The sequence below is a fragment of the Strigops habroptila genome, chromosome W, assembly GCF_004027225.2.
Source record: "Strigops habroptila isolate Jane chromosome W, bStrHab1.2.pri, whole genome shotgun sequence".
Classification (NCBI taxonomy): Eukaryota; Metazoa; Chordata; class Aves; order Psittaciformes; family Psittacidae; genus Strigops; species Strigops habroptila.
This window is the reverse complement of record NC_044301.2, coordinates 36,156,520-36,181,950: the sequence shown is the minus strand read 5'-3', so window position 1 is coordinate 36,181,950 and position 25,431 is coordinate 36,156,520. Positions and strand designations below refer to the sequence as shown.

At 42.8% G+C, this 25,431-nt stretch overlaps 1 protein-coding gene across 1 annotated transcript in view; it reads right to left on the bottom strand.

Moving 5' to 3' along the window:
- LOC115619024 (ras GTPase-activating protein 1-like) overlaps positions 1-25,431 on the bottom strand; it is a 134,492-nt gene that overhangs the window by 28,998 nt on the left and 80,063 nt on the right. Inside the window, exons 9-12 of the mRNA XM_030511040.1 lie at positions 16,748-16,826; positions 14,107-14,227; positions 12,029-12,185; positions 7,998-8,085 (exon numbers count right to left, since the gene is read on the bottom strand). Coding sequence (XP_030366900.1) covers positions 7,998-8,085; positions 12,029-12,185; positions 14,107-14,227; positions 16,748-16,826 — 445 coding nt within the window. The remainder of the gene's footprint in view (positions 1-7,997; positions 8,086-12,028; positions 12,186-14,106; positions 14,228-16,747; positions 16,827-25,431) is intronic.

The following is a 25,431-nucleotide window of genomic DNA, read 5'->3' as shown; positions in this document are numbered from 1 at the left end:
GTAGATTTTGGGAATTTTAAAGATTTTAAATATGCTTTGAATACCCTTGAAACCAGCCTGCTCCTTTTGCTGGGAATATACATGTTGCTGCATATACTGCATATGTTCTACCTAGGGCCATACCACCCCAAGAACTCCCAATCTTGCCTGATCATCTCGGAAGCTAAGCAGGGTCAGGCTCGGGTCTTGTCTAAGGTTAAATGCCTATTTAAGAATACCACCAAGAGATCTTCCCTGAGGCTGGACAGTCATGAGTGGTAGGGAGTGTGGGATTGTATGGGCAAGTACCTAGGCCAGTGGGCCCCTCCAGTGCTTTGGAACTTCATCCCTGAACAGGTGTGAAATCCAGAAAAATTAGCAGAACACTTAGACAAGGTGTGCTGTTGTCCTGGCAATACCAGAGAGGAATAAATCACCGCGATGTGCTGGGGTTTGGCCTATGCCTACAGAGCCCTGCTCTGTAAGGAGCAGGAAAAAGATGTCTCTGGATCTAATGGCAAAGCAACAGACAACATGGCTGCTCCATCCCCAGCAATAAGCACAGCAACCACTCCAACCCCAGTGAAAGACACTTCAGCCACTCCAACCCCAGTAGCAGGCACTGCAGCTGAATCAAAGGACCAAACCATGCCACTATCAGTAGCCCCTATAAGAAAGAGGAGATGCAAATGAAAAGCATGAAGAGCAACTCATGTAGTGAAGGAAGATGAAGAAGACTCAATGCGTGAACTAGAGGGGGTGACATGTGAATGAGAGGAATGAGAGGAATTAGTACAAAAATCAGAGGAATAGGAAGAGGTAACCTCTATCCACAGCTACAGGTTGGGCAGAGAAGAAATTCAGAGCAGCCCTGCAGAGAAGGACTTGGGGTGTTGGTTGATGAGAAACTGAACATGAGCCGGCTTCAGTGTGTGCTCGCAGCCCAGAAAGCCAACCGTATCCTGGGATGCATCAAAAGAAGTGTGACCAGCAGGTCAAAGGAGGTGATCCTGCCCCTCTACTCTGCTCTCATGAGACCCCACTTGGAGTAATGTGTGCAGTTCTGGTGTCCTCAACATAAGAAAGACATGGAGCTATTGGAGCATCTCCAGAGGAGAGCCACGAGGATGATCAGGGGGCTCAAGCACATCCCGTATGAAGACAGGCTGAGAAAGTTGGGGCTGTTCAGCCTGGAGAAGAGAAGGCTGTGTGGAGACCTCATAGCAGCCTTCCAATATCTGAAGAGGGGCTACAAGGATGCCGGAGAGGGACACTTCATCAGGGACTGTAGTGATAGGACAAGGGGTAACGGTTTCGAACTAAGACAGGGGAATTTCAGGTTAGATATAAGGAAGAAATTCTTTACTGTGAGGGTGGTAAGGCACTGGAATAGGTTGCCCAAAGAAGTGGTAAATGATCCATCCCTGGCAGTGTTCAAGGTCAGGTTGGACAGAGCCTTGGGCGACATGGTCTAGTGTGACCGATGCTGGGACAATGGGGCATATAAGAATTATAAGGTAGGGAAGCCAAGCAACTGGGATCACTTCCTAGGGAAGGAGAAATTGACGAAGTGACTGTGAAAGAGAAATGAGTCCTCAGCCTCTGGAGGCTGCTCTTGGCAGCTGTGAAGGAAAGGTATCCCTACAAGGATGATGTTATGTATCGCCCAGGCAAGTGGACCACAATGGAGAAAGGCCTCCAGTACCTGAGGGAATTAGCCATTCTAGACATAATTTATCATTAATTGGATGCTGGGAATAAACCTGTAGATCCAGATGAAGTCGAATGTACAAGACCCATGTGGCAGAAATTTACATGGAGTGCACCATCATCATATGCCCACTCATTGGCATCAATGACCTGGAGGGATACAGTGGCACCAATAGTGGATGACGCGAGTCATGAGCTCCAGGAGTTTGAAGATAATTTCGCCCCTTCCATCATTTCAGCTGTGGAAAAACACCTTTCCCAGGATGGCTTGCAATTGAGATACGATCTATCCAGCTCCCCATGTGTACAAACCTGTACCTCAGCTATTAACAGAAGGCACCCTATGGCTCGAGAGGGAAGATACAGGGTTTACTGGACTGTGTGGATCAGATGGCCTGGCATGTTGGTCCCACAGGAATATAAGGGTCTAGTAGATACTGGTGTATGGTGTATAGTGTACCCTGATGCCATCAAGCTATAAAGGGGTAGAAACCATTTGTATTTCTGGAGTCACAAAGAGGATCCCAACAGCTGACAGTATTGGAGGCTGAAATCAGCCTAACTGGGAAGGAGTGGCAAAAGCACCCCATTGTGACTGGTCCAGAGGCTCCATGCATCTCAGGAGAAGGTACTTCAAAGACCCAAAAGGGTACTAATGGGCTTTTGGTACAGCTGTCTTGGAGATGGAGGAAATTAAGCAGCTGTCTACCTTGCCTGGTCTCTCAGAGGATCCTTCTGTTGTGGGGTTGCTGAAGATCAAAGAACAACATGTACCAACCGTGACCACAACAGTACACCAGGGGAAATATCGCACCAACCGAGACTCCCTGATTGCCATCCATAAGCTGATCTGTCGATTAGAGAGCCAAGGAGTGATCAACAGGACCCAATCACCTTTTAATAGCCCCATATGGCCATTGGGAAAGTCTAATGGAGAGAGGAGACGGACAGTAGATTATCGTGGCCTGAATGAGGTCACACTGCCAGTAAGTGCTGCTGTGCCAGACATGCTCAAACTTCAATATGAACTGGAGTCAAAGGCAGCCAAGTGGGATGCCACAAGTGATATTGCCAATGCATTTTTCTCAATCCCTTTGGCAGCAGAATGCAGGCCACAGTTTGCTTTCACTTGGAGAGGTATCCAATGCACCTGGAATCAACTGCCCCAGGGGTGGAAACACAGCCCTACAATCTGCCATGGATTGATCCAGACTGCACTGGAACAGGGGCAAGCTCCAGAACACCTGCAATACATTGACGACATCACTGTGGGGTGATACAGCAGAAGAAGTTTTTGAGAAAGGGAAGAAAATAATCTAAATCCTTCTGAATGCTGGTTTTGCCATAAAACGGAGTAAGGTCAAGGGACCTGCACAGGAGATCCAGTTTTTGGGAATAAAATGGCAAGATGGACATAGCCAGATCCCCACAGATGTGATCAACAAGATAACAGCAATGTCTCCACCAACTAATAAGAAAGAAACACATTCTTTCTTAGGTGTTTCGGGCTTTTGGAGAATGCACATCCCAAATTACAGTCTAATTGTAAGCCCTCTCTATCACGTGACCCGGAAGAAGAATGATTTCAAATGGGGCCCTAAGCAATAAGAAGACCGTGAATAAATTAAACGGGAAATAGTTCATGCAGTAGCCCTTGGACCAGTCCAGAAGGGGCAAGATGTGAAATATGTGCTCTACACAGCAGCCGGGAAGAATGTTCCTACCTGGAGCCTCTGGCAGAAAGCACCAGGTTGAGGTCAACCCCTCAGCTTTTGGTGTCAGGGATACAGAGGATCCGAGGCCAGCTATACACCAACTGAAAAAGAGATACTGGCAGCCTATGAAGGGCTTTGAGCTGCTTCAGAAGTGACTGGCACAGAAGCACAGCTCCTCCTGGCACGCTGGTTGCCCATGCTGGGCTGGTTGTTCAAAGGCAGGGATGCCTCTACACATCAAGCAAGTGACGATATGTGGAATAAATGGGTTCCACTGAACACAAAAACGAGCTTGAATAGGAAATCCTAGTTGTCCAGGAATCCTAGAAGTCATCATGGACTGGCCAGAGGGGTAAGATTTTGGAATGTCACAAACAGAGGAGGAGGTGATGTGTGCTGAAGAAGCCCTACCATATAATAAACTGTCAGAAAGTGAGAAGCAATATGCCTTGTTTACTGATGGGTCCTGCCATATTATGGGAAAGCATCGGAGATGGAAGGCAGCTGTGTGGAGTCCCCTGCCACAACTTGCAGAAAGTGCTGAAGGAGAGGGTGAATTGAGTCAGTTTGCAGAGGTGAAAGCCATCCAGCTGGCCTTGGACATTGCTGAACGAGAAAAATGGCCAGTACTTTATCTCTCTACTGACTCATGGATGGTGGCAAATGTCCTGTGGGGGTGGTTGCAGCAATGGAAGCAGAGTAACTGGCAACGCAGAGGGAAACCCATCTGGGCTGCTGCATTGTGGCAAGATATCGCTGCCCGGGTGCAGAACCTGGTGGTGAAGGAATGCCACGTAGATGCTCATGTACCCAAGAGTTGGGCCACTGAGGAACATCATAAGAACCAGTAGGTGGATAAACCTGCTAAGACTGAAGTGGCTCAGGTGGATTTAGATTGGCAACATGAGGGTGAATTATTTTTAGCCCTGTGGGCCCATGACACCTCAGGCCATCAAGGCAGAGATGCAACATATAGATGGGCTCGTGATCGAGGCGTGGACTTGACCATGGTCACTATTGCCCACGTTATTCATGAATGTGAAACGTGCTGCAATTAAGCAAGCCAAGTGGTTAAAGCCTCTCTGGTTTGGAGGATGATGGCTGAAGTACAAGTATGGGGAGGCCTGGCAGATTGACTATATCACACTCCCACCAACCCACCAAGGCAAGCGCCATGTGCTTACCATGGTGGAAGCAACCACCGGCTGGCTGGAAACACACACTGTGCCCCACCCCACTGCCCGGAACACTATCCTGGGCCTTGAGAAACAAGTCTTGTGGCGACACGGCACCCCAGAGAGAATTGAGTCAGACAGTGGGACTCATTTCCGGAACAACCTCATAGACACTTGGGCCAAAGAGCATGGCATTGAGTGGGTATATCACATCCCCTACCATGCACCAGCCTCTGGGAAAATCGAACGGTACAATGGGCTGTTAAAAACTACAGTGAGAGCAATGGGTGGTGGGACTTTCAAACTCTGGGATACACATTTAGGAAAAGCCTCCTGGTTGGTCAACAGTAGGGGATCTGCCAACAGGGCTGGCCCAGCCCAATCAGAACTTTTACATACTGTAGAGGGGGATAAAGTTCCTGTGGCACACATAAAGAATTTGTTGGGGAAGACAGTCTGGGTTATTCCTGCTTCAGGTAAAGGCAAACCCATTTGTGGGATTGCCTTTGCTCAGGGACCTGGATGTATGTGGTGGGTAATGCGGGAAAATGGGGAAATCCGGTGTGTACCTCAAGGGGATTTAATTTTGGGGGAAAACAGCCAATGAACTCAATTATATGCTATTGTCTGCTATATAACACTTCTATAGCCCATCAGCTAAATGCCCTTCTCCTCCACTCTGGGCTTTGAAAAGAAAATATGTGCTGTCATGATCGTCAGCAGAGCATAAAGTCATGGGAAAAGCCGGCAGCAGCAGCAGGAGTCTCCCAGTACTGTCCTCAGGTCATCGTCGAGTGAACCTGACTTCCCTCTGATCATCACCCCAATAAAGAATGAATTTTGGTGAGACCAGACGAGTTCAGTAGTGTCATCAGCAGGCAACAATCCAGCACTACACACTGTCTCTCCTGCCCTGAAAGACTCTTACAACAGATGAAGCCCGACATCATGGACTTAATGAACTCAGCAAAATTTTTAGGGATGGTCCATGGACTAAGGAATGATATCTGTCTCTTTGTGTGTGTGTGTATATATATGGGGGTGTATATATATATGTATCGAGACAAAAAGCGATGGTAAATTGTGGGACCTGAGCATGACGTAAATGGTATGGAATAAGGGGTGGATACTGTCCTGGGTTTCAGCTGTAACAGTTACTTTTCTCCTTCTTAGTAGCTGCTGCAGTGCTGTGTTTTCGACTTTAGTCTGAAAACAATGCTGATAACACATCGATGTTTTAGTTGTTGATAAGTAATGCTTACCCTGATCAAGGACTTTTCAGTCCATACTCTGCCAGTGAGGAGGGGCACAAGAAGCCGGGAGGAAGTAGATACAGGACACCTGATCCAAACTAGCCAAAGGGGTATTCCATACCACAGCACATCATGCCCAGTATATAAACTTGGGGGAGTCACCCAGATGGCCCAGATCGTGGCTCAGGTCGGGCTGGGTATTGGTCGGTGAGTGGTGAGCAATTGTATTGTGCATCACTTGTGTTTATTGTTGGGTTTTTTTTCCTTTCCTTTTTTAGTTTTATATTCCCTCCCCTTGTTATTTCCCTTATTATTATTAGTAGTAGTAGTAGTAGTTTTGTATTATACTTTAGTTATTGGACTGTTCTTATCTCAACCCGTGGGGTTTTCATTCTTTCAGTTCTCCTCCTCATCCCACCAGGAGTTGGGGGGAAGAAGTGGGGGAGTGAGTGAGCGAGCGGCTGCGTGGTTCTGAGTTACCAGCTGGGCTTAAACCACGACACAGTCTTACCCTTTACATTACCTTCCACATTTTTAAAATATAGGTACATTCTATATTGCAGCTGTTCTCAGGTAAACTACTTTGGGAGTAAAGTTTTGTCTTTCAAAACCTTCCACAAAAGGAAGAACTGCCCGCTATGCATCACATTTTTATTAGCTTGATTTCTTTTTCAGATAAGGAAAAATAAATAAAGAACCATAGTACCTACTAAATACTCTAAATATTTCCTAGATACAAAGTCATCTTTATTCCCCTTACTAACCGGGAAACCTATCCCCTTAAATAACAAAATTTAAAGCATCAAGTATGAACAATGCACTATATTGTGCACAATGACATTAGCATATGAGGCTAACACTCTACATTACATTCGTTTAATGGTTTGTACAAACCTCAGAAAACATGCAATCCGTTGGACAACTGCTGTGATATTCACCACATTATATCAAATCCATCAAGCTTTCCTTAGTATACCAACAAAACTATCCTCCTGTGAAATGTTACAAGGTATAGACAGCTCTATCTTCTGAGAACAGAAGTATCAGTAAAACATCTGACTTGCCTGAACCAGAATAATTTTATAAAAGAAATCCTAGTATTCTATATAAATGCAGTGAACAGCTCAAGTGTTAAGCAAATGTAAACCAAAAGCAGATTATACCAAATGTTCAGAAAACAGGACAGGATATTCTGCCTACTACACATTCCTAAATAAAACAAAATGCATAGCCTAACTTCTAACACAACAGGTATATTTCAGAGCTCTGGAATACCAAAACAACTTTATGAATAAGAACATTATCACATCTTCCATATGCTCTCCTGGTGGTGAGTGACTTTTAGAGAATCAGACTCCATTACTACAATTTTTAATCAGCGAACATTAACTGCTAGTGAGCTAATAACTTAATGATACCAATTTAAAACAAAAAACACCCCTTATTTTTCATGCAAGAGCAGGGCCTAAGACTATAAACAATGACCAATTTATGGACAGGACAAATAACTGTAAAATGCTCAATAGATTCTGATTGGTGGGCATACCTGCATTAGCATTTTAGTTCAGAATGTGCTCTTGAAGCAAAACTCCCACTTATCATGCTCTGGTTCATTACATGGAAGAGTGTTGGAGAGCAAACAATTTTTTTTTGGACTGAACTAGTATCATGGTTTAAGCCCAGCTGGTAACTCAGAACCACGCTGCCACTCGCTCATTCCCCCTCTTCTTCCCCCCCCCGCTCCTGGAGGGATGGGGAAGAAGGGGGGGAGTGAGAGAGAGGCTGCGTGGTTCTGAGTTACCAGCTGGGCTTAAACCATGACAGCTCTTTTTTAACTGCTACAGTTGAACCCAGGACAACTACTCCAAACGATATTCTCCAGAAATATTTAATGGAAACAGAAACTAATGGAAGTTGAGTCCATGGGACCAGATTAGAACTTGTCCAAAGTAAAATCCCTAAAGTGCAGGTAATGTATGTACTGGATTCACAGCACCAACTATTTCCCTTACAGATCTGTTACTATTGCATGGTAATATTTGCTAATGTAAACATAGCCACCATCTGTGGTATGCTTGCTTTCTATTAGAGAAGGATGATATCATTAAACACTACAAAACAAAAAAAATACTTTTAAAATTATATTTACCAACAAAAAATCTCACCTGTGCTTGTTCTGGAGTTTCTCCTGCAAAGTAAAAGATGTAATGCTCTTCACTGAAGTGCTGAACTACTATCTGAAAACAGTTTGGCCTTAAAAACAAACAAAAAAAAAAAGTAGGGAAAACCCCAAGAAGAAAAGTTTCTACATGCTTCAAAAGTGCATTTTGGTTTGAATGAATTATGTAATTTCAAGAAAATTTCACTGCAGTTCAACTAATTTGTTTAAGAATATTTAAGAAACTTGGAACAGTGTGTATTGAATATGCATGTACACTGACTTATAGTTGAGGCAAAATACACCTGATAACATTAAAAGACTTGTTAATGAAGACTATTCCTCACAAACATTTTAGATGATGCACGGGTTCAGCATTAGTTCCCAACCAGTTAATCATGCATTATGGATTTGTTGTTTTAGGAGTTGAGCAATCTATATTAACATAAGGAATTCCTTATTGGGCCAATGCCAACCTCATGAAGTTCAACATAGCGAAGTGCAAGGTCCTACACCTGGGTTGGGGCAATCCCAGGCACAGCTACAGGTTGGGCAGAGAAGAGATTCAGAGCAGCCCTGAGGAGAAGGACTTGGGGTGTTGGTTGATGAGAAACTTAACATGAGCCAGCTTCAGTGTGTGCTCGCAGCCCAGAAAGCCAACCATATCCTGGGCTGCAGCAAAAGCAGCGTGACCAGCAGGTCAAAGGAGGCGATCCTGCCCCTCTACTCTGCTCTCATGAGACCCCACTTAGAGTACTGTGTGCAGTTCTGGTGTCCTCGGCATAAGAGGGATATGGAGCTACTGGAGCAAGTCCAGAGGAGGGCCATGAGGACAATAGGGGGGCTGGAGCACATCCCATATGAAGACAGGCTGAGAAAGTTGGGGCTGTTCAGCCTGGAGAAGAGAAGGCTGTGTGGAGACCTCATAGAAGCCTTCCAATATCTGAAGGGGGCCTACAAGGATGCTGGAGAGGGACTCTTCATCAGGGACTGTAGTGATAGGACAAGGGGTAACAGGTTCAAACTTAAACAGGGGAAGTTTAGATTAGATATAAGGAAGAAATTCTTTACTGTGAGGGTGGTGAGGCACTGGAACAGGTTGCCCAAGGAAGTGGTAAATGCTCCATCCCTGGCAATGTTCAAGGCCAGGTTGGACAGAGACTTGGGTGACATGGTCTAGGGTGAGGAGTCCCTGCCCATGGCAGGGGGGTTGGAACTAGATGATCTTAAGGTCCTTTCCAACCTTAACCATTCTATGATTCTATGATTCTATTATCTGAATGATTTCCACAGCTCTCACCACCAATCGAACGTGTATTGGATCACATACTAATCATTAAACGTGTGATATAAACTTCTAAAGCTTTAAATGCAATTATAACATCTTTACCATTTTATATATCTACACTAATTTGTTAGGAAGTATTAAAAATATTTTGTACTGCTACATTACAAGCTAAAGTGCACACTTGATTCATGGCCTTCCACATTACCTTCAAGGGAATTTAGCTCTCCCAAACACAGGGTTACATGAAGTACCTTACTTCACTTGCAAATGATGTTTCAGTTTTCCTTTCCCCCCCTCCATTGCTTAGGGAAATACTGGCATGGCATTTTGTGGCCACACCCACAGGAGGATGGGGGAGGGGGACAAGAAGTAGCCAGGTCAGGGGCTACTTAAATCATTGTCACCAGAGACATGTGAAGCTACAGCCCTCACTGTTCTTCTGAGAAAAGGGGAAAGGTAGTTTTTACCACCTACTTAAAATATAAGAGGAATTTTGTCTCCACTACACAGTACAGCGTTTCTTAGAAGCTGCTTAACAGACAGTCACCATTAACCAAAAATGTTCCTTGTTTACAGTTTACACCAAAGCTTCCTGCATAATTTCCAACTTTCATGAGGAACATTTCGGTAATTATTTTTTTTAATGGTACTCTCATATCTATGGCTCCTCATTGCAATAGTTGAGTAAATTTTTCAAAATGATTGAGAAGTGTATAAAAATTAGATGTTGCAACAACACCAGATCTTTGCATCTTAAGGAATGTCACTAATTTTAAACATCTATCTTCACATTATCTCTGTGAAAAGACTTAAAGTTGATTAAATACTTTTAATATATATTAAGATGCATGGAATAATCAGAGCATCTGTTTAATGCATTTTTCTCTCTGTTATAAAAAAATAATATTTGTAGAAGTAAATGCATCTTTTTCTTCTATAGCACACAGGAATGCACTTTTTTTTTCGTAATTAACAATTTTAAAAAATAAAAGATGTGACATGTTTCATCTTAGTTACCAATGATATAGAAAGTGTTTTGATCCCTGCTTGACCAACCTGATCTCCTTCTATGAGAAGGTTATCAGCCTGGTTGATGAGGGAAAGGCTGTGGACGTTGTCTATCTGGACTTCAGTAAAGCATTTAACACTATCTCCCACAGCATTCCCCTGGAGAAACTGGCTGCTCATGGCCTGGATAGGTGTATTCTTCACTGGGTTGGAAACTGGCTGGATGACTGAGCCCAAAGAGTGGTGGTAAATGGTATCACATCTAGTTGGCAACCCATCACTAGTGGTGTCCCCCAGGGCTTGTTATTAGGGCCAGTGTTATTTAATATCTTTATTGACGATCTGGATGAGGGGATTGAGTGCACCCTCAGTAAATTTGCAGGCGACACCAAGTTGGGCAGGAGTCTTGATTTGCTGGAGGGAAGGAAGGCTCTGCAGAGGCATCTGGACAGGCTGGATCGATGGGTTGTGGCCAATGGTATGAGGTTCAACAAGGTTAAGAGCTGGGTCCTGCACTTGGGCCACCATGACCCCATGCAACGCTACAGGATTGGGGACAAGTTGCTGGAAAGCTGCCCAGTGGAAAAGGACCTGTGGGTGCTGATTGACGGCTGGCTGAATATGAGCCAGCTTGTGCCCAGGTAGCCAAGAAGGCCAATGGCATCCTGGCCTGTATCAGAAATAGTTTGGCCAGCGGGACTAGGGCAGTGATCATCCCCCTGTACTCGGCACTGGTGAGGCCGCACCTCAAATCCTGTGTTCAGTTCTGGGCCCCTCACTACAAGAAAGACATTTGAGTTGCTGGAGCGGGTCCAGAAAGGGCAACAAAGCTGGTGAAGGGCCTAGAGCACAAGTCTTATGAGGAATGGCTGAGGGAACTGCGGTTGTTTAGTCTGGAGAAGAGAAGCTCAGGGGGACCTTATCGCTCTCTACAACTTCCTTCCTTGAAAGGAGGATGGAGAGAGGAGGTGGCTGGTCTCTTCTCCCAAGGAACAATTCATAGGACAAAAGGTAACGGACTCAAACTGCATCAGGGGAGGTTTAAATTGGATATTAGGAAAACTTTCTTCACAGAGAGATTAGTCGGTTATTGGAATGGGCTTCCCAGGGAAGTGGTGGAAGCACTGTCCCTGGAAGTTTTCAAAAACCATGTAGATGATGCCCTTAGTGATACGGTTTAGTGGTGGACTTGGCAGTCCTGGGTAAAGGTTGGACATGATAATTTTACAGGTCTTTTCCAACCTAGTTGATTCTATGATTCTATGATAATATTTTTAATGCCTGTAATATGAAATGTGGAACAATTAATACACAATATTGAAAAATGACAATGCAAAAGGCCAAATCATTATCACATTGTATTACATGAGAAAATCTTAAGACTAAGTTCTAAAATGTCTTACTAGAAGTTGTTTATGAACAGTTGTTAGCAATCAAGTTGCCATGGCTTAACAAGTTACCATTAATCAGTTAAATATGTCCACATATGCTCTTGCAATCCACACCAAGTATGGAATAAAATGCAGTTTGAAACAAGAGTCACAGTGCTTTCATTTCACAATCAGCAAAACCTAAAAAAACCCCACACGCTGACAGTGACCAGGACTCAGGTGTCAAAAAGCAATTTATTGTGCCAGGCCAACTTGTTCATTAGTGATGTATTGTCTGTATCTTGTATATGCCTCAAACTAGTAGTTAACCATCCTGCTGCATGTACAAGAATTAAAAAACAAGAGTCCTACCTGCCAAATAAACTGTCATGTACTCCATAGACTGAACACACACTAAGGTCTATTAATCCTTTAGGCTTTGTGGCTCGTTTTTCACTTTCAAAATAAATAAGTTGGGCATCATTTCCCTCCAATATAAAATACAAGTTTTTCCATCTCTTTCCTTTACCTGTAAGGAAAGGAAGTAAGAAGTTACAATATTGTTTTAAAGAAAATGTAGATTTTGTAAATGAAGAAAAAAGGGCAGTAAGGTTTTTGTCAAAACACAAACAGAAGAACAATGTACAGTTAATCATGCTTAAGCAATAACATCAGTTATACATACTCAATTTTTTGTAGCATGTAGTTAAAACTAGACTCTCTTCATAGATTCAAGTACAATTTTAGATGGTCCTCTAAACATTTTCATTAATGTCAGCAGGATTAAGCAAGTGCATATGAGCTCCGTTCATATCAGTGGGAAGACTGTCTATACAGTTTGCAAATAATGTGTGATGCCCTGAGTGATCCAATTTATTATGGTTATTTAAATTAAGAAATAGATTTCCCTTGACATGAAAAAATTATTCATAAACTCTAATCAACTGATCAGCATAATAGATTGCATCACAATATCTTAAATCACAAAGATTGAATAGAAATGGGAATACAATATATACAAACATGCATCAGAACCATGCCTCAAACACACCTATATCCAAAAATTTGACCAGTTCCACATGTTTCAAAAAAAAAAAAAAAAAAAAATTTAATAACTGGAGATTTATATGTCAAGGTTTGTTGAAAGACACGTTAGATGTATCTGTAAAAATATGGATTTAGCCACTGACTAAACCAAAAATAAATCATGCATTGTTTAATGTCCTCTGAATTACAACTGATAAGGAACTTTCTGCAACTAATTCATATATAAATCACAGTACCTTTTAGAAAAACATTCAGCTTTAATTTTTTACTTGATCATCATAGATCCACCACAGCCCTTCATAAATAATCACTAGTACAGTTTTGGAAAACTAACATCCAGTTATTATACTCCACTAGATGGAAGAGTGTTTTTATTAAATTTCTGCTCTATATGCAGGTATGTGCATCTCTCCACACCTACTCAGCACTCCTGCTTGCACATTTAAAGTATCTCATTATCCCTTTTAGGGATAACTTAAAGTTCATTCTCAGATGATTCCTCACCCTACCACATCCCTCTACACCTCTCAGAATTAGCAATCTCAAGAGATGCATTCCTTGCTTTATTCAAAGGTTCTAGTTTTTATTGCATTTGAATGAGTCTCCTAAATTTGGCCATATTTAAATGCTTACCTTCTTTCTCACTTTTGCTTGCTATCCAGATCACAATCTGGTAACTTATTGTTTTAGCTACTGTCTTTGTCATATGCAGAAATGTTAATATGTTTGGGGTTTTTTTTTTTATATCAACTTTTAGAAAAACTAAAATAATGATACTTGGAAAGGGACTAGCTTCCTTGGAACTTCAAAATCTTGGTAATCATCTTTCAATGATATATTGAAATGAGTCAGGCAGCTTTTAATCCAATTATTCTATGCTATGTTGACCGTGTCAGTGTTAGAATCTTAAAAAAGTCTCAATGTACCTTGTACACCAGAATATACATTTTAAATTAAACATATCACCTAAATTGGAATAACAAAATTAAACCAGCTCTGGTCTCCAATGAATGTACTGATTTACATTAATCTAGTTCTCTTTAACCCATGTGATCAGCTTAAATTTAAACAAGTTGTGTATTAAATATGAATACATTTTATCAAAATGTACTTCATTTAATGAGTCTAAACATTTCCTTTGATAAAAGGAGCTTAGTTTTTGTCATGTTTTCTGATTTTTTTGGCAAGAACTGCCAATCCGCATCTTTATATTGTGTGTCGTTTTATGTATTATATCTTTCTATCTATGTACTTCTTAAGGAAAAAGAACCTTTCATACAGGCTTTCTACCACCATTTGCTCACTTCAATTTTGCCTCCATTAGTACCAGTACTACACAAAATATGCATCCATATCTGCATTTTTTTAGAGAAAAACATTTCATAGAAGCAAACGGAACTCACTTTTTTTCAGAAGATATCCTTTCTTGACAATATTTTTATAAAAAGCATCCTTTGTTTTGTGACGAATTGTATTGTAGATTTCTTTTCCATCCACTGTATCATCAAGCACTTGTTCTTGATACTGGGAAACAAGGAAGAAACCAACATTTTTTTAAGCTCAGAAATCACCATGAAACAATTGCACAATATGAAGCTGCAACTGAAATTTTATTGAATGCTACCAGTTATTTATTATTATTCTCTTATGTGTCTTTCTTAACAAACTAATATAATTTAATACAATACCTTTGCCAAAAATGTAATATAACTATTTAATGTGGAATGATTTGGCCAGAATTATAATAAGAAAAATAAGGTATAAATACAGACCAACTTTCACTAAGCAACATATGTATTTATTTTTTTAACACTAAATAGAAAGCAGCATCTTTCACGGTGATTTATGCAAAATTTACACAATGTTATTTAGCTTCTAACTGTCTTCTACCAATGTTTTTGGGACTGAGTAATTAAGGATAAACTCTGAATCAACAAGAATGATGCAGATCACAATTAAAATTGAATGATTAACACACAAAGTTACACAATCCGTCACTAATCTTATTAGCACTCATGTCCTAAATGAGTATCATTCTAACAAAAAACAGTAGGAGAAAGTAGAAACAGGAAATAGAAAAAGGATAAATTCACATAGAAAACTATGATCTGGAAATGTAAATACCAAGCTAGAATGGCCAAAAGGCAAGCCAAGTTTGATCTTAACGAGTCAGGTGATCAGCAAAAAAATTCTTTAGCCATAAGAAACAATGAAAAGCAAGACTGTCAAGCAGCAAGAATAGTATTGAGAAGTGATATATGCACTGGCTCCATAATAAACACTCTACATTTCTCCCTTCGCCCCCATATATCTAAAAGAATTATGGTTTTGAACAACATGACAAAGGCAGGATGACAGGATACACACTCTTCAGGAAGGACAGGCAGGGGAGACAAGGAGGAGGTGTCACCCTATATGCAAGGTACCAGGTGGAGGGCAGAGCTCCACCTGGGGATGAATGAAGAGCCAACGGAGAGATTACAGGTCAGGATTAAAGGGAAAGAAGGGACAGGGAACATGACAGTGGAGGTCTGCTACAGGCCACCTGACCAGGAAGACCGAGTGGAGGGGGCCCTCTGTAGAAGGATAGGTGCAGCCTTGCATTCACAAGTCCTGGTCCTCATGGAGGAATTCAACCACCCTGATATCTGATGGAGGGACAACACAGCAGGGCATAAGCAATCCAGGAGGTTCCTGGAAAACATAGATGATAACTTCCTTCTCTAAGTGATAGAGGAACCAACGAGGATAGGGGCTATGTTGGACCTTGTTATCACCAAAAGGGAGGGGCTGGTGGGGAATGTGAAGCTTGAGGGCAGCCTTGGCTGTAGTGACCACGAAATGGTAGAGTTTGCGAACCTTAGAGCAGCAAGGATGGTGTGCAGCAAGCTCACTACCCTGGACTTCAGGAGAGCCAAGACATTATTCATCATATTTGAGAAGTTGTGGCAGTCCGGTGAAGTTCCTGCTGACTGGAAAAGGGGAAATATAACCCCCATTTCTAAAAAAGGAAATAAGGCAGACCCAGGGAACTACAGAACAGTCAGTTTCACCTCAGTGCCTGGCAAGGTCATGGAGCAGATCCTCCTGGAAACTTTGCTAAGACACGTGGACAATAAGTGGGTGATTGGTGACAGCCAATGTGGCATCAGTAAGGGAAATTGTGCCTGACAAATTTGGTGGCCTTCTATGATGGGGCTATGGCATTGGTGGATAAGGGACCAGCAACTGAGATCATCTACCTGGACTTGTGCAAGGCCTTTGACACTGTCCCGCATGACATCCTTGTCTCTAAACTGGAGAAGCATGGATTTGAAGGATGGACCACTCAGTGGATAAAGAATTGTCTTAATGGCCACACTCAAAGAGTTGTCGTCAATGGCTCAATGTCCATGTGGAGATCCGATTAATAAAATAGATCTAACAAAGGGGTAACTATTTAGGTTGGAAATTAAAGCCAAATTCTAACCATCAAAACAGGAAAGTTTGAGAATAGATAGGGAACAAAGTATAGAAGTACTTTAGAACTAGGTATAACTTTATGAAAAACTAAACAATGTGATTTGTTTATTATCGGTGATCTCTTAGAATGAATTTATGCTACAGGGCAACAATGTTCCAGAACACACCCTGCCCCCTGATCATCTCTGAAGCTTTTCTGTGCATATAGGTTTCCTCTGGGGGAGAAAAGATACCAGACACAGAAGAACGGAGGGCAGCCTATTTCCCCCAACCCCAACAGAGTATTAAGGCACAGAATTGGTTCAATCAGGGACCAGAGCTGGGGGCACAAGACAAAGCATTTACACCCCAGAGCACAAACAAAGCTTACCATATCTTCTGTTTCTACAAGCCAATCTCAGATAAGTGAATGCACATGAGGATAAAATGAAAGAAACACACAAACTCAAAACAAAAATTCAAGATGGGATTATGCTGTTTAAATATCATGGATACCTCTACTGCAATCCTCAAATATTTATAAAATAGGAACTGAATTAAGTCAATATCTTCAATAACAAGTGCTCAGAGATAAAATTTTACCTGCATTGGAACAGGATCTTTAAGGTAATATCCTTCAACAATCTGTTCTTTTCTATAATGTTCAATGATCTCAGCAATACTGTTCAAACAAAAAAAAAGATTTAAAATGTTAAATCAGTTAGTTTTTCCTCTGTATGAGAATTTGCTTTTCCATGCAATCACACTACATTTCCTCAGAAATTTATAATAAAACTCGTGTTAAACATCATAATCTTGAGAGCGATGACAATTTACTAATACGTTGAAGTCAAGAAAATTCACAGAACTGTACTCATGATGTATTAATTCTAAACTACACAGAAAATTTTCAGGCAGTTGTTCAAAATTACTGTATTGGGATGGAGTTAGTTAACTTTCCTCATAGCAGCCCTCATAGTGCTGTGCCCTGTATTTGTAGCTAGAATGTGTTGATAACAAACCAGTCTTGGCTACTGCTGAGTAGTGCTCACACGGCATCAAGGCTGTCTCTCCAACCCCACTCCTCAAAGGCCAGCAAGCTGGGGGTGGGCAAGAGGTTGGGAAGGGACATAGCCAGGACAGCTGACCCAAACTGACCAAAGGGATATTCCATACCATATGATGTCTGCTCAGCAATAAAAGCTAAGAGAAATGAGGAGACGGGGCATTCGTTATTAAAGCGTTTGTCTTCCAAAGCAACTGCTATGCTCACTGAGGCCCTACTTCCCAGGAAGTGGCTGGACATCACCTGCTGATGGGAAGTAGAGAATAAATCTTCTTGTTTTCCTTTGCTTCCACATGCAGCCTCTGCTTTTCTTTATTAAGCTGCCTTTTTCTTGACCCATGAGTTTTTAATCTTATTTTCTCCCCCTGTCCCACTGAGGAGGGGGAGTGAGAGAGGGACTTGGTGGGCACCTGGCAGCCAGCCAAGGTCAACCCACCACAATGCCCAATGAGTACACTTTCTGTTCTACATTCAAGCAACACGTGCATTTCCCAGCTCTCTAATAGCAAAACTGCTATTTTATTGTTAATAATTTTCAAAGCCCTAGAGTAACTAGGGAAGGGGAATGGGAGATACTTAAAATTGTGTAAAGCAATTTCTTTGAAAGAAGACAGGAGTAGGAAATAAAAAAGTTTTTCAACATGGATTATGCAGGCTATACTTCAAAATCACTGAGCTATCATGTTAAATTAACTACCCAGTCAGTAACACTCCTCTACAGGGAAGCTTGCATTCCAATTACCAGAATCAGGTTTAAATTGTATTTTGAAGGATCGGGAGAGAAGTAGTGACAGATGCAAGTTAAAATACAACGTATCTTTGAGTTGCTCTTATTTTTGCAGTTATTGAAAGTTACAATGTAATAAAGAGAAGTAACATTAACATCAATACAGTTGAATTATTCACATACAAAATAATAACCTGAAAATAAAGAGCCAAGTAATTAAGTGGAGAACAAAAACATACTTTGTGTGATTTCTCACTTCATATATATTGTTAGCTGTGTGTGCAAATGTAATCAATAAGGCACATGTGCTAGATCTTTGGCCTATTACAATTGGATAAAATTTTGTCCAAAGGAAAGATGCTATAAAAATGATCATAAAAGCATGCAAATAAACCAATAGAAAGATGTTTGCTTTTTCTCTATCTCATTCTTCTAAAGCTATGAACTACTTATGCTTGTTAAGTAAGTCAATGAATCTTCTCAGAAACATTTTTATTTATCAGGTTAAGTGACTTGAATCAGCATTACTAAAAATCAAATAATTTTAAATTTTTATTGATATGCAATATGCATATGCCATTTTCTCCATAGAAATTTAAGCTTTACCATACTACATAAAATAATAATAGAATCATAGACTGGTTTGGGTTGGAAAGGACCTTAAGATCATCTAGTTCCAACCCCCCTGCCATAGGTAGGGATGCCTCACACTAGACCATGTCACCCAAGACTCTGTCCACCCTGGCCTTAAACACTGCCAGGGATGGAGCATTCACCACTTCCTTGGGCAACCTGTTCCGGTGCCTCACAGTAAAGAACTTCTTCCTTATATCTAACCTGATAATCACTCATTGTATTTTGCATCTTGAACAGCTATTACCAACATCTTGTTATGAGGGGAAACTGTGATAAAGCAGCTTTATATATTTTTTTCCTTATTCATCAAATTGAGAATACTTTGACTGTCAATGTCTCCTCTCCTTCCTTGGTTAATAAAACAGTAGTCATCCCTCAACATGAGGCAATTTCCTGATTTCTTCCAATGTCATAAAATAAGCTGAAGAATAAATTGAGTTGTATTTGAAAACTCAGACTAGAACCTTATGCCTCAATGGACTGATTATGATGTTTTTTTTCTTTATCCCTCTTCTCCTCCATACGAACTCAATTCAGATGACCACTGTATATTGTCTTACCACTAAAGCAGCCCAAATGACTGAACAAGCCAAAAATTGCAAACAGAAAGATAATCACATATCTTGAAATACACTTGAGAATAAATATGCAAGTGATCCAAGTTGTCTAACATGTAAAATGTAAAACGTAATCAGTGACCACAAAAAGAATCTAAGTGACAGGAAAATAGAGTTTATAACTCGTTTCAGCATCTGACAGCAACAAAATCCTACTTACACAAAATACATCAAGGAAGATATAAATAAGTGTGAATTTTAAAACTGAATGGTTAAACTTGGTTCGATATAGAGAAATAAAGATGAATCTCAATACTACATTACAGTTACTTTAGTAATTGTAAAATGTTTAGCATAGGGCTTATTAGGCTGCCTAGATCCTAGCTACATGGATAATTTTAAAAGTATCTCATCATTACGAGTGGTATTATTCTTTTAATAATTAATGGGTGAATTAAAAGTTATTTAGACTGCTGACATTCCAAATAGTGAAGAATCCAGAAAGCAGAACACTATTCTATACATCATTAGATATTATTAAAAAAAAAAAAAAGAATTAACATGTTAAGCCCCTATTGCTCAGCCTATCATAAAATCATAGAATAGTTAGGGTTGGAAAGGACCTTAAGATCATCTAGTTCCAACCCCCCTGCCATGGGCAGGGACGCCTCACACTAGACCATGTCACCCGAGTCTCTGTCCAACCTGGCCTTGAACATTGCCAGGGATGGAGCATTTACCACTTCCTTGGGCAACCTGTTCCAGTGCCTCACCACCCTCACAGTAAAGAATTTCTTCCTTATATCTAATCTAAACTTCCCCTGTTTAAGTTTGAACCTGTTACCCCTTGTCCTATCACTACAGTCCCTGATGAAGAGTCCCTCTCCAGCATCCTTGTAGGCCCCCTTCAGATATTGGAAGGCTTCTATGAGGTCTCCACACAGCCTTCTCTTCTCCAGGCTGAACAGCCCCAACTTTCTCAGCCTGTCTTCATATGGGATGTGCTCCAGCCCCCCTGTTGTCCTCATGGCCCTCCTCTGGACTTGCTCCAATAGCTCCATGTCCCTCTTATGCTGAGGACACCAGAACTGCACACAGTACTCTAAGTGGGGTCTCATGAGAGCAGAGTAGAGGGGCAGGATCACCTCCTTCGACCTGCTGATCATGCTGCTTCTGATGCAGCCCAGGATATGGTTGGCTTTCTGGGCTGCGAGTGCACACTGACGGCTCATGTTAAGCTTGTCAATCAATACTCCACATCTTTCTCCTCAGGGCTGCTCTCGATCCAGTCTCCACACAGCCTGTGTTTGTGCTTTGGATTGCCACGACCCAGGTGCAGGACACCTTGCACTTGGCCTTGTTGAATGCATGAGGTTTGCACTGGCCCACCTCCCAAGCATGTCAAGGTCCCTCTGGATGGCATCCCTCCCCTCCAGTGTGTTGACTGCACCACACAGCTTGGTGTCATAGGCAAACTTGCCGAGGGTGCACTCAATCCCACTGTCCATGTCGCCAGAAAAGATGTTGAACAAGATTGGTCCCAATATCGACCCCTGAGGAATGCCACTCGTCTCAGATCTCCACGTGGACATTGAGCCGTTGACTGCAACTCTTTAAGTGCAGCCATTCAGACAATTCCTTATCCACTGAGTGGTCCATCCTTCAAATCCATGCTTCTCCAGTTTAGAGATAAGTATGTCATGTCAGACACTGTCAAAAGCCTTGCACAAGTCCAGGTACATAACATTGGTCACCAGTCCCTTATCCACCAGTGCTACAGCCCTATCATAGAAGACTACCAAATTTGTCAGGCATGACTTCCATTAGTGATGCCACATTGGCTGTCACTACCCCCATACCATCCATGTGTCTTAGCATAGTTTCCAGGAGGATCTGCTCCATGACCTTGCCAGGCACTGAGGTGAGACTGACCAGTCTGTAGTTCCCTGGGTCTGCCTTATTTCCCTTTTTAAAATTGGGGGCTATATTTCTCTTTTTCAGTCAGCAGGAAATTCACCAGACTGCCACAACTTCTCAAATATGATGGATAATGTCTTGGCAAATTCCCTCAGGACCCGTGGATGCATCTTGTCAAGTCCCATGGACTTGTGCACCTTCAGGTTCCTTAGATGTTCTTGAACCTGATCTCCTACAGCAGACAGTTTTTCATTCCCCCCATCCCTGCTATTGCCTTCTGTGACTTGGGCAGTGTGGCTGGAGGTCTTGCCAGTGAAGACCGAGGCAAAAAAGTCATTGAGTACCTCAGCCTTCTCCATGTCCCAGGAGACCAGGTCTCTCATTTCCTTCCAGAGGGGGCCCACATTTTCCCTCGTCTCCCTGGGCAATGACTCTGGCCAGATTTAATTCTGTCAGGGCTTTAGCTTTCCTAACCTGATCCATGGCTGCTCTGACTATTTCTCTAGATTCCTCCCAGGCTACCTGTCTTTGCTTTCACCCTCTGTAGTCCTCCTTTTTGTGCTGGAGTTTGTTCAGGAGCTCCTTGTTCATCCATGTAGGCCTCTTGGCATTGTTGCCTGACTTCCTCTTTCTTGGGATGCATTGCTCCTGAGCTTGTAGGAGTGGATCCTTGAATATTAACCAGCTTTCTTGGTCCGCTTTCCTGAAGTCCAGGGTAGCGAGCTTGCTGCACACCATCCTTGCCGCCCTAAGGATCTCAAACTCCACCATTTTGTGGTCACTACAGCCAAGGCTGCCCTCAAGCTTCACATTCCCCACCAGCCCCTCCTTTTTTGAGAGAACAAGGTCCAACATAGCCCCACTCCTAGTTGGTTCCTGTATTGCTTAAAGAAGAAGGTTATCGTCAACGCATTCCACGAACCTCCTGAATTGCTTGTGCTCTGTTGTGTTGTCCCTCCATCAGATATCAGGGTGGTTGAAGTCCCCCATGAGGACCAGGACTTGTGAATGCAAGGCTGCACCTATCCTTCTACAGAGAGTGGGGTTCTGCTACAGGCCACATGATCAGGGGGATTCTGTGGATGAAGCTCTCTATAGACAGATAGAAGCAGCCTCACGCTTGCAGGCCCTTTTCCTCATGGGGGACTTCAACCACCCCGATATATGTTCGAGGGATGGTACGGCCTGGCACAAGCCATCCAGGAGGTTCCTCGATTGTGTGGAAGACAACTTCCTCACACAAGTGATAAAGAAGCCAAAAAGGAGAGGTGCCATGCTCGACCTTGTGCTCACCAACAGGGAGGGGCTGGTGGGGAATGCGACACTCCAAGGCAGCCTTGGCTGCAGTGATCATAAGATGGTGGAGTTTGAGATCCTTAGGACAGTGAGAAGGGCACACAGCAAGCTCACTGCCCTGGACTTCAAGAGAGCAGACTTTGGCCTCTTCAGGAACCTGCTCAGTAAGGTTCCATGGGATAAAGCCCTAGAGGGCAGGGGGGGCCAAGACTGCTGGCTGATATTCAAGGATCAACTCCTCCAAGTCAGGAGTGTTGCATCCCAACAAGAAAGAAATGGGGCAGGAAGGCCAGGAGACCTCCATGGATGGATAACATGCTGCTGAGAAAACTCAGCAGGTAGAAAGAAGCTTATAGAAGGTGGAAGCAAGGACAGGCAGCCTGGGAAGAATACAGGAACACTGTCTGGGAAGCTAGGGATCAGGTCAGGAAAGCTAAGGCCCAGACAGAATTGAGTCTGGCCAGGGATGTCAAGGGTAACAGGAAGGGCTTCTATAGGTATGTCGCAAACAAAAGACAGACGAGGGATAATGTGGGCCCTCTCCGGAAGCTATTGGGAGAACTGGCTACCCTGGATTTGAACAAGGCTGAGGTTCTCAATGACTTCTTTGCCTCCGTCTTCACCAGCAAGTGAAGATGCAGATGCAGGGACTGTGAGAATGAAGACCTTAGGCCCACTGTAGGAGAGGATCAGGTTTGAGATCATCTTAGGAACCTGAATGTGCACAAGTCCATGGGACCTGATGAAATCCATAAACGGGTCCTGAAGGAGCTGGCGAAGGAAGTTGCTAAGCCACTGTCCATTCTATTTGAAAAATCATGGCAGTCAGGTGAGGTTCCCGACGACTGGAAAAAGGGAAATATGATCCCCATTTTCAAGAAGGGGAAAACGGAAGACCCAGGGAACTACAGACCAGTCAGTGTCACCTCTGTGCCTGGCAAGATCATGGAGCAGATTCTCCTGGGAAGCACGCTAAGGCACATGAAAACCAACGAGGTGGTTGGTGACAGCCAACATGGCTTCACTAAGGGGAAATCCTGCCTGACCAATTTGGTGGCCTTCTATGATGGGGCTACAGAACTGATGGATAGGGGCAGAGCAGTTGACGCCATCTACCTGGACTTGTGCAAAGCATTCAACACTGTCCTGACATCCTTGTCTAAACTGGAGAGATATAAATTTGATGGATGGACCACCTGGTGGCTCAATTTCCAAATGGGGATGAGTAATGAGTGGTGTCCCTCAGGGCTTGGTGTTGGGATCAATCTTGTTCAACATCTTTTCTGGCAACATGGACAATGGGATTGAGTGTGCCCTCAGCAAGTTTGCCGAAGACACTAAGCTATGTGGTTCGGTTGATACGCTGGAGGGAAGGGATGCCATCCAGAGGGACCTTGACATGCTTGAGATGGGGGCCAATGAAGTTCAACAATGTGAAGTGCAAGGTCCTACACCTGGGTCAGGGCAATCCCAGGCACAGCTACAGGTTGGACAGAGAAGTGATTCAGAGTAGCCCTGTGGAGAAGGACTTGGTGGTGCTGGTTGATGAAAAACTGAACATGAGCCAGCAGTGTGCGCTTGCAGCCCAGAAAGCCAACTGTATATTGGGCTGCATCAAAAGAAGTGCTTCCTTACTATTTTTCAGGCTCTTTTTTTTTTTTTTTTATTGGAAAATCTTGGTCTATGTGACTAACTGTAATCAATACACTGCAAACAAATAACAGATTTGCTTTATTTTATCCATTTTTTAATCCACTTACAATCACTAAAACAGCAAGAGAAGAATAATAAGAGAAACAACACTATTACCAAGGATGACTTTTTCTAAAGTTCCAGTCTACTACTAGTATCGCAATTAAAACAGAAACGTTCAAATCATTTAAAGAAATAGCTTATTAAAAATTAAAATTTTTTAACAGATCCATTTAAACAAGCAGCACTTCTTCAACCTCTAGTTTTTCACCTTGAAGACAAACTCTACATTTTTAGGTAAATTATAAAGAAGAAAAACAGGTGTTCTCTCTGCCCCAAGAAAAGCTCATAGATCATTTCATTATCTTGCATTAATTCATACTTCCTATGTTTTTGTTTCGGATTCAATGCCATTTGATGCTTTTCAGCCACTTCTGATTGTTCCATAAAACAATCCACTTCAGTCTTCATATATTTAAAGACTTTCCCACACGACATCCTTGTCTCTAAATTGAAGAGACATCAATTTGATAGATGGACCACTCAGTGGATAAAGAACTGGCTCGATGGCTGCACGCAAAGAGTTATGGTAAATGGCTCGATGTCCAGTTGGAAACCTGTAATGAGTGGTGTCCCTCAGGGATCGGTGTTGGGACCGGTCCTGTTCAACATCTTTGTCGGCGACATGGACAGGGGGATTGAGTGCGCCCTCAGCAAGTTTGCCGACGACACCAAGCTGTGTGGTTTGGTTGATACAACGGAGGGAAGGGATGCCATCCAGAGGGACCTTGACACGCTTGTGAGGTGGGCAGATGCCAACCTTATGAAGTTTAACCAAGCCAAGTGTAAGGTCCTACACATGGGTCAGGGCAATCCCAGGCACTGCTAAAGGTTGGGCAGAGAAGAGATTCAGAGCAGCCCTGCAGAAAAGGACTTGGGGGTGTTGGTTGACGAGAAGCTTAACATGAGCCAGCAGTGTGCGCTTGCAGCCCAGAAAGCCAACCGTATCCTGGGCTGCATCAAAAGAAGCGTGACCAGCAGGTCAAAGGAGGTGATCCTGCCCCTCTACTCTGCTCTCGTGAGACCTCACTTGGAGTACTGTGTACAGTTCTGGTGTCCTCAACATAAAAAGGACATGGAGCTGTTGGAGCGAGTCCAGAGGAGGGCCACGAGGATGATAAGAGGGCTGGAGCACTTCCCGTATGAAGACAGGCTGAGAGAGTTGGGGCTGTTCAGCCTGGAGAAGAGAAGGCTGCGTGGTGACCTCATAGCAGCCTTCCAGTATCTGAAGGGGGTCTATAAGGATGCTGGGGAGGGACTCTTCCTTAGGGACTGCAGTGGTAGGACAAGGGGTAACAGATTCAAACTTAAACAGGGGAAGTTTAGATTAGATGTA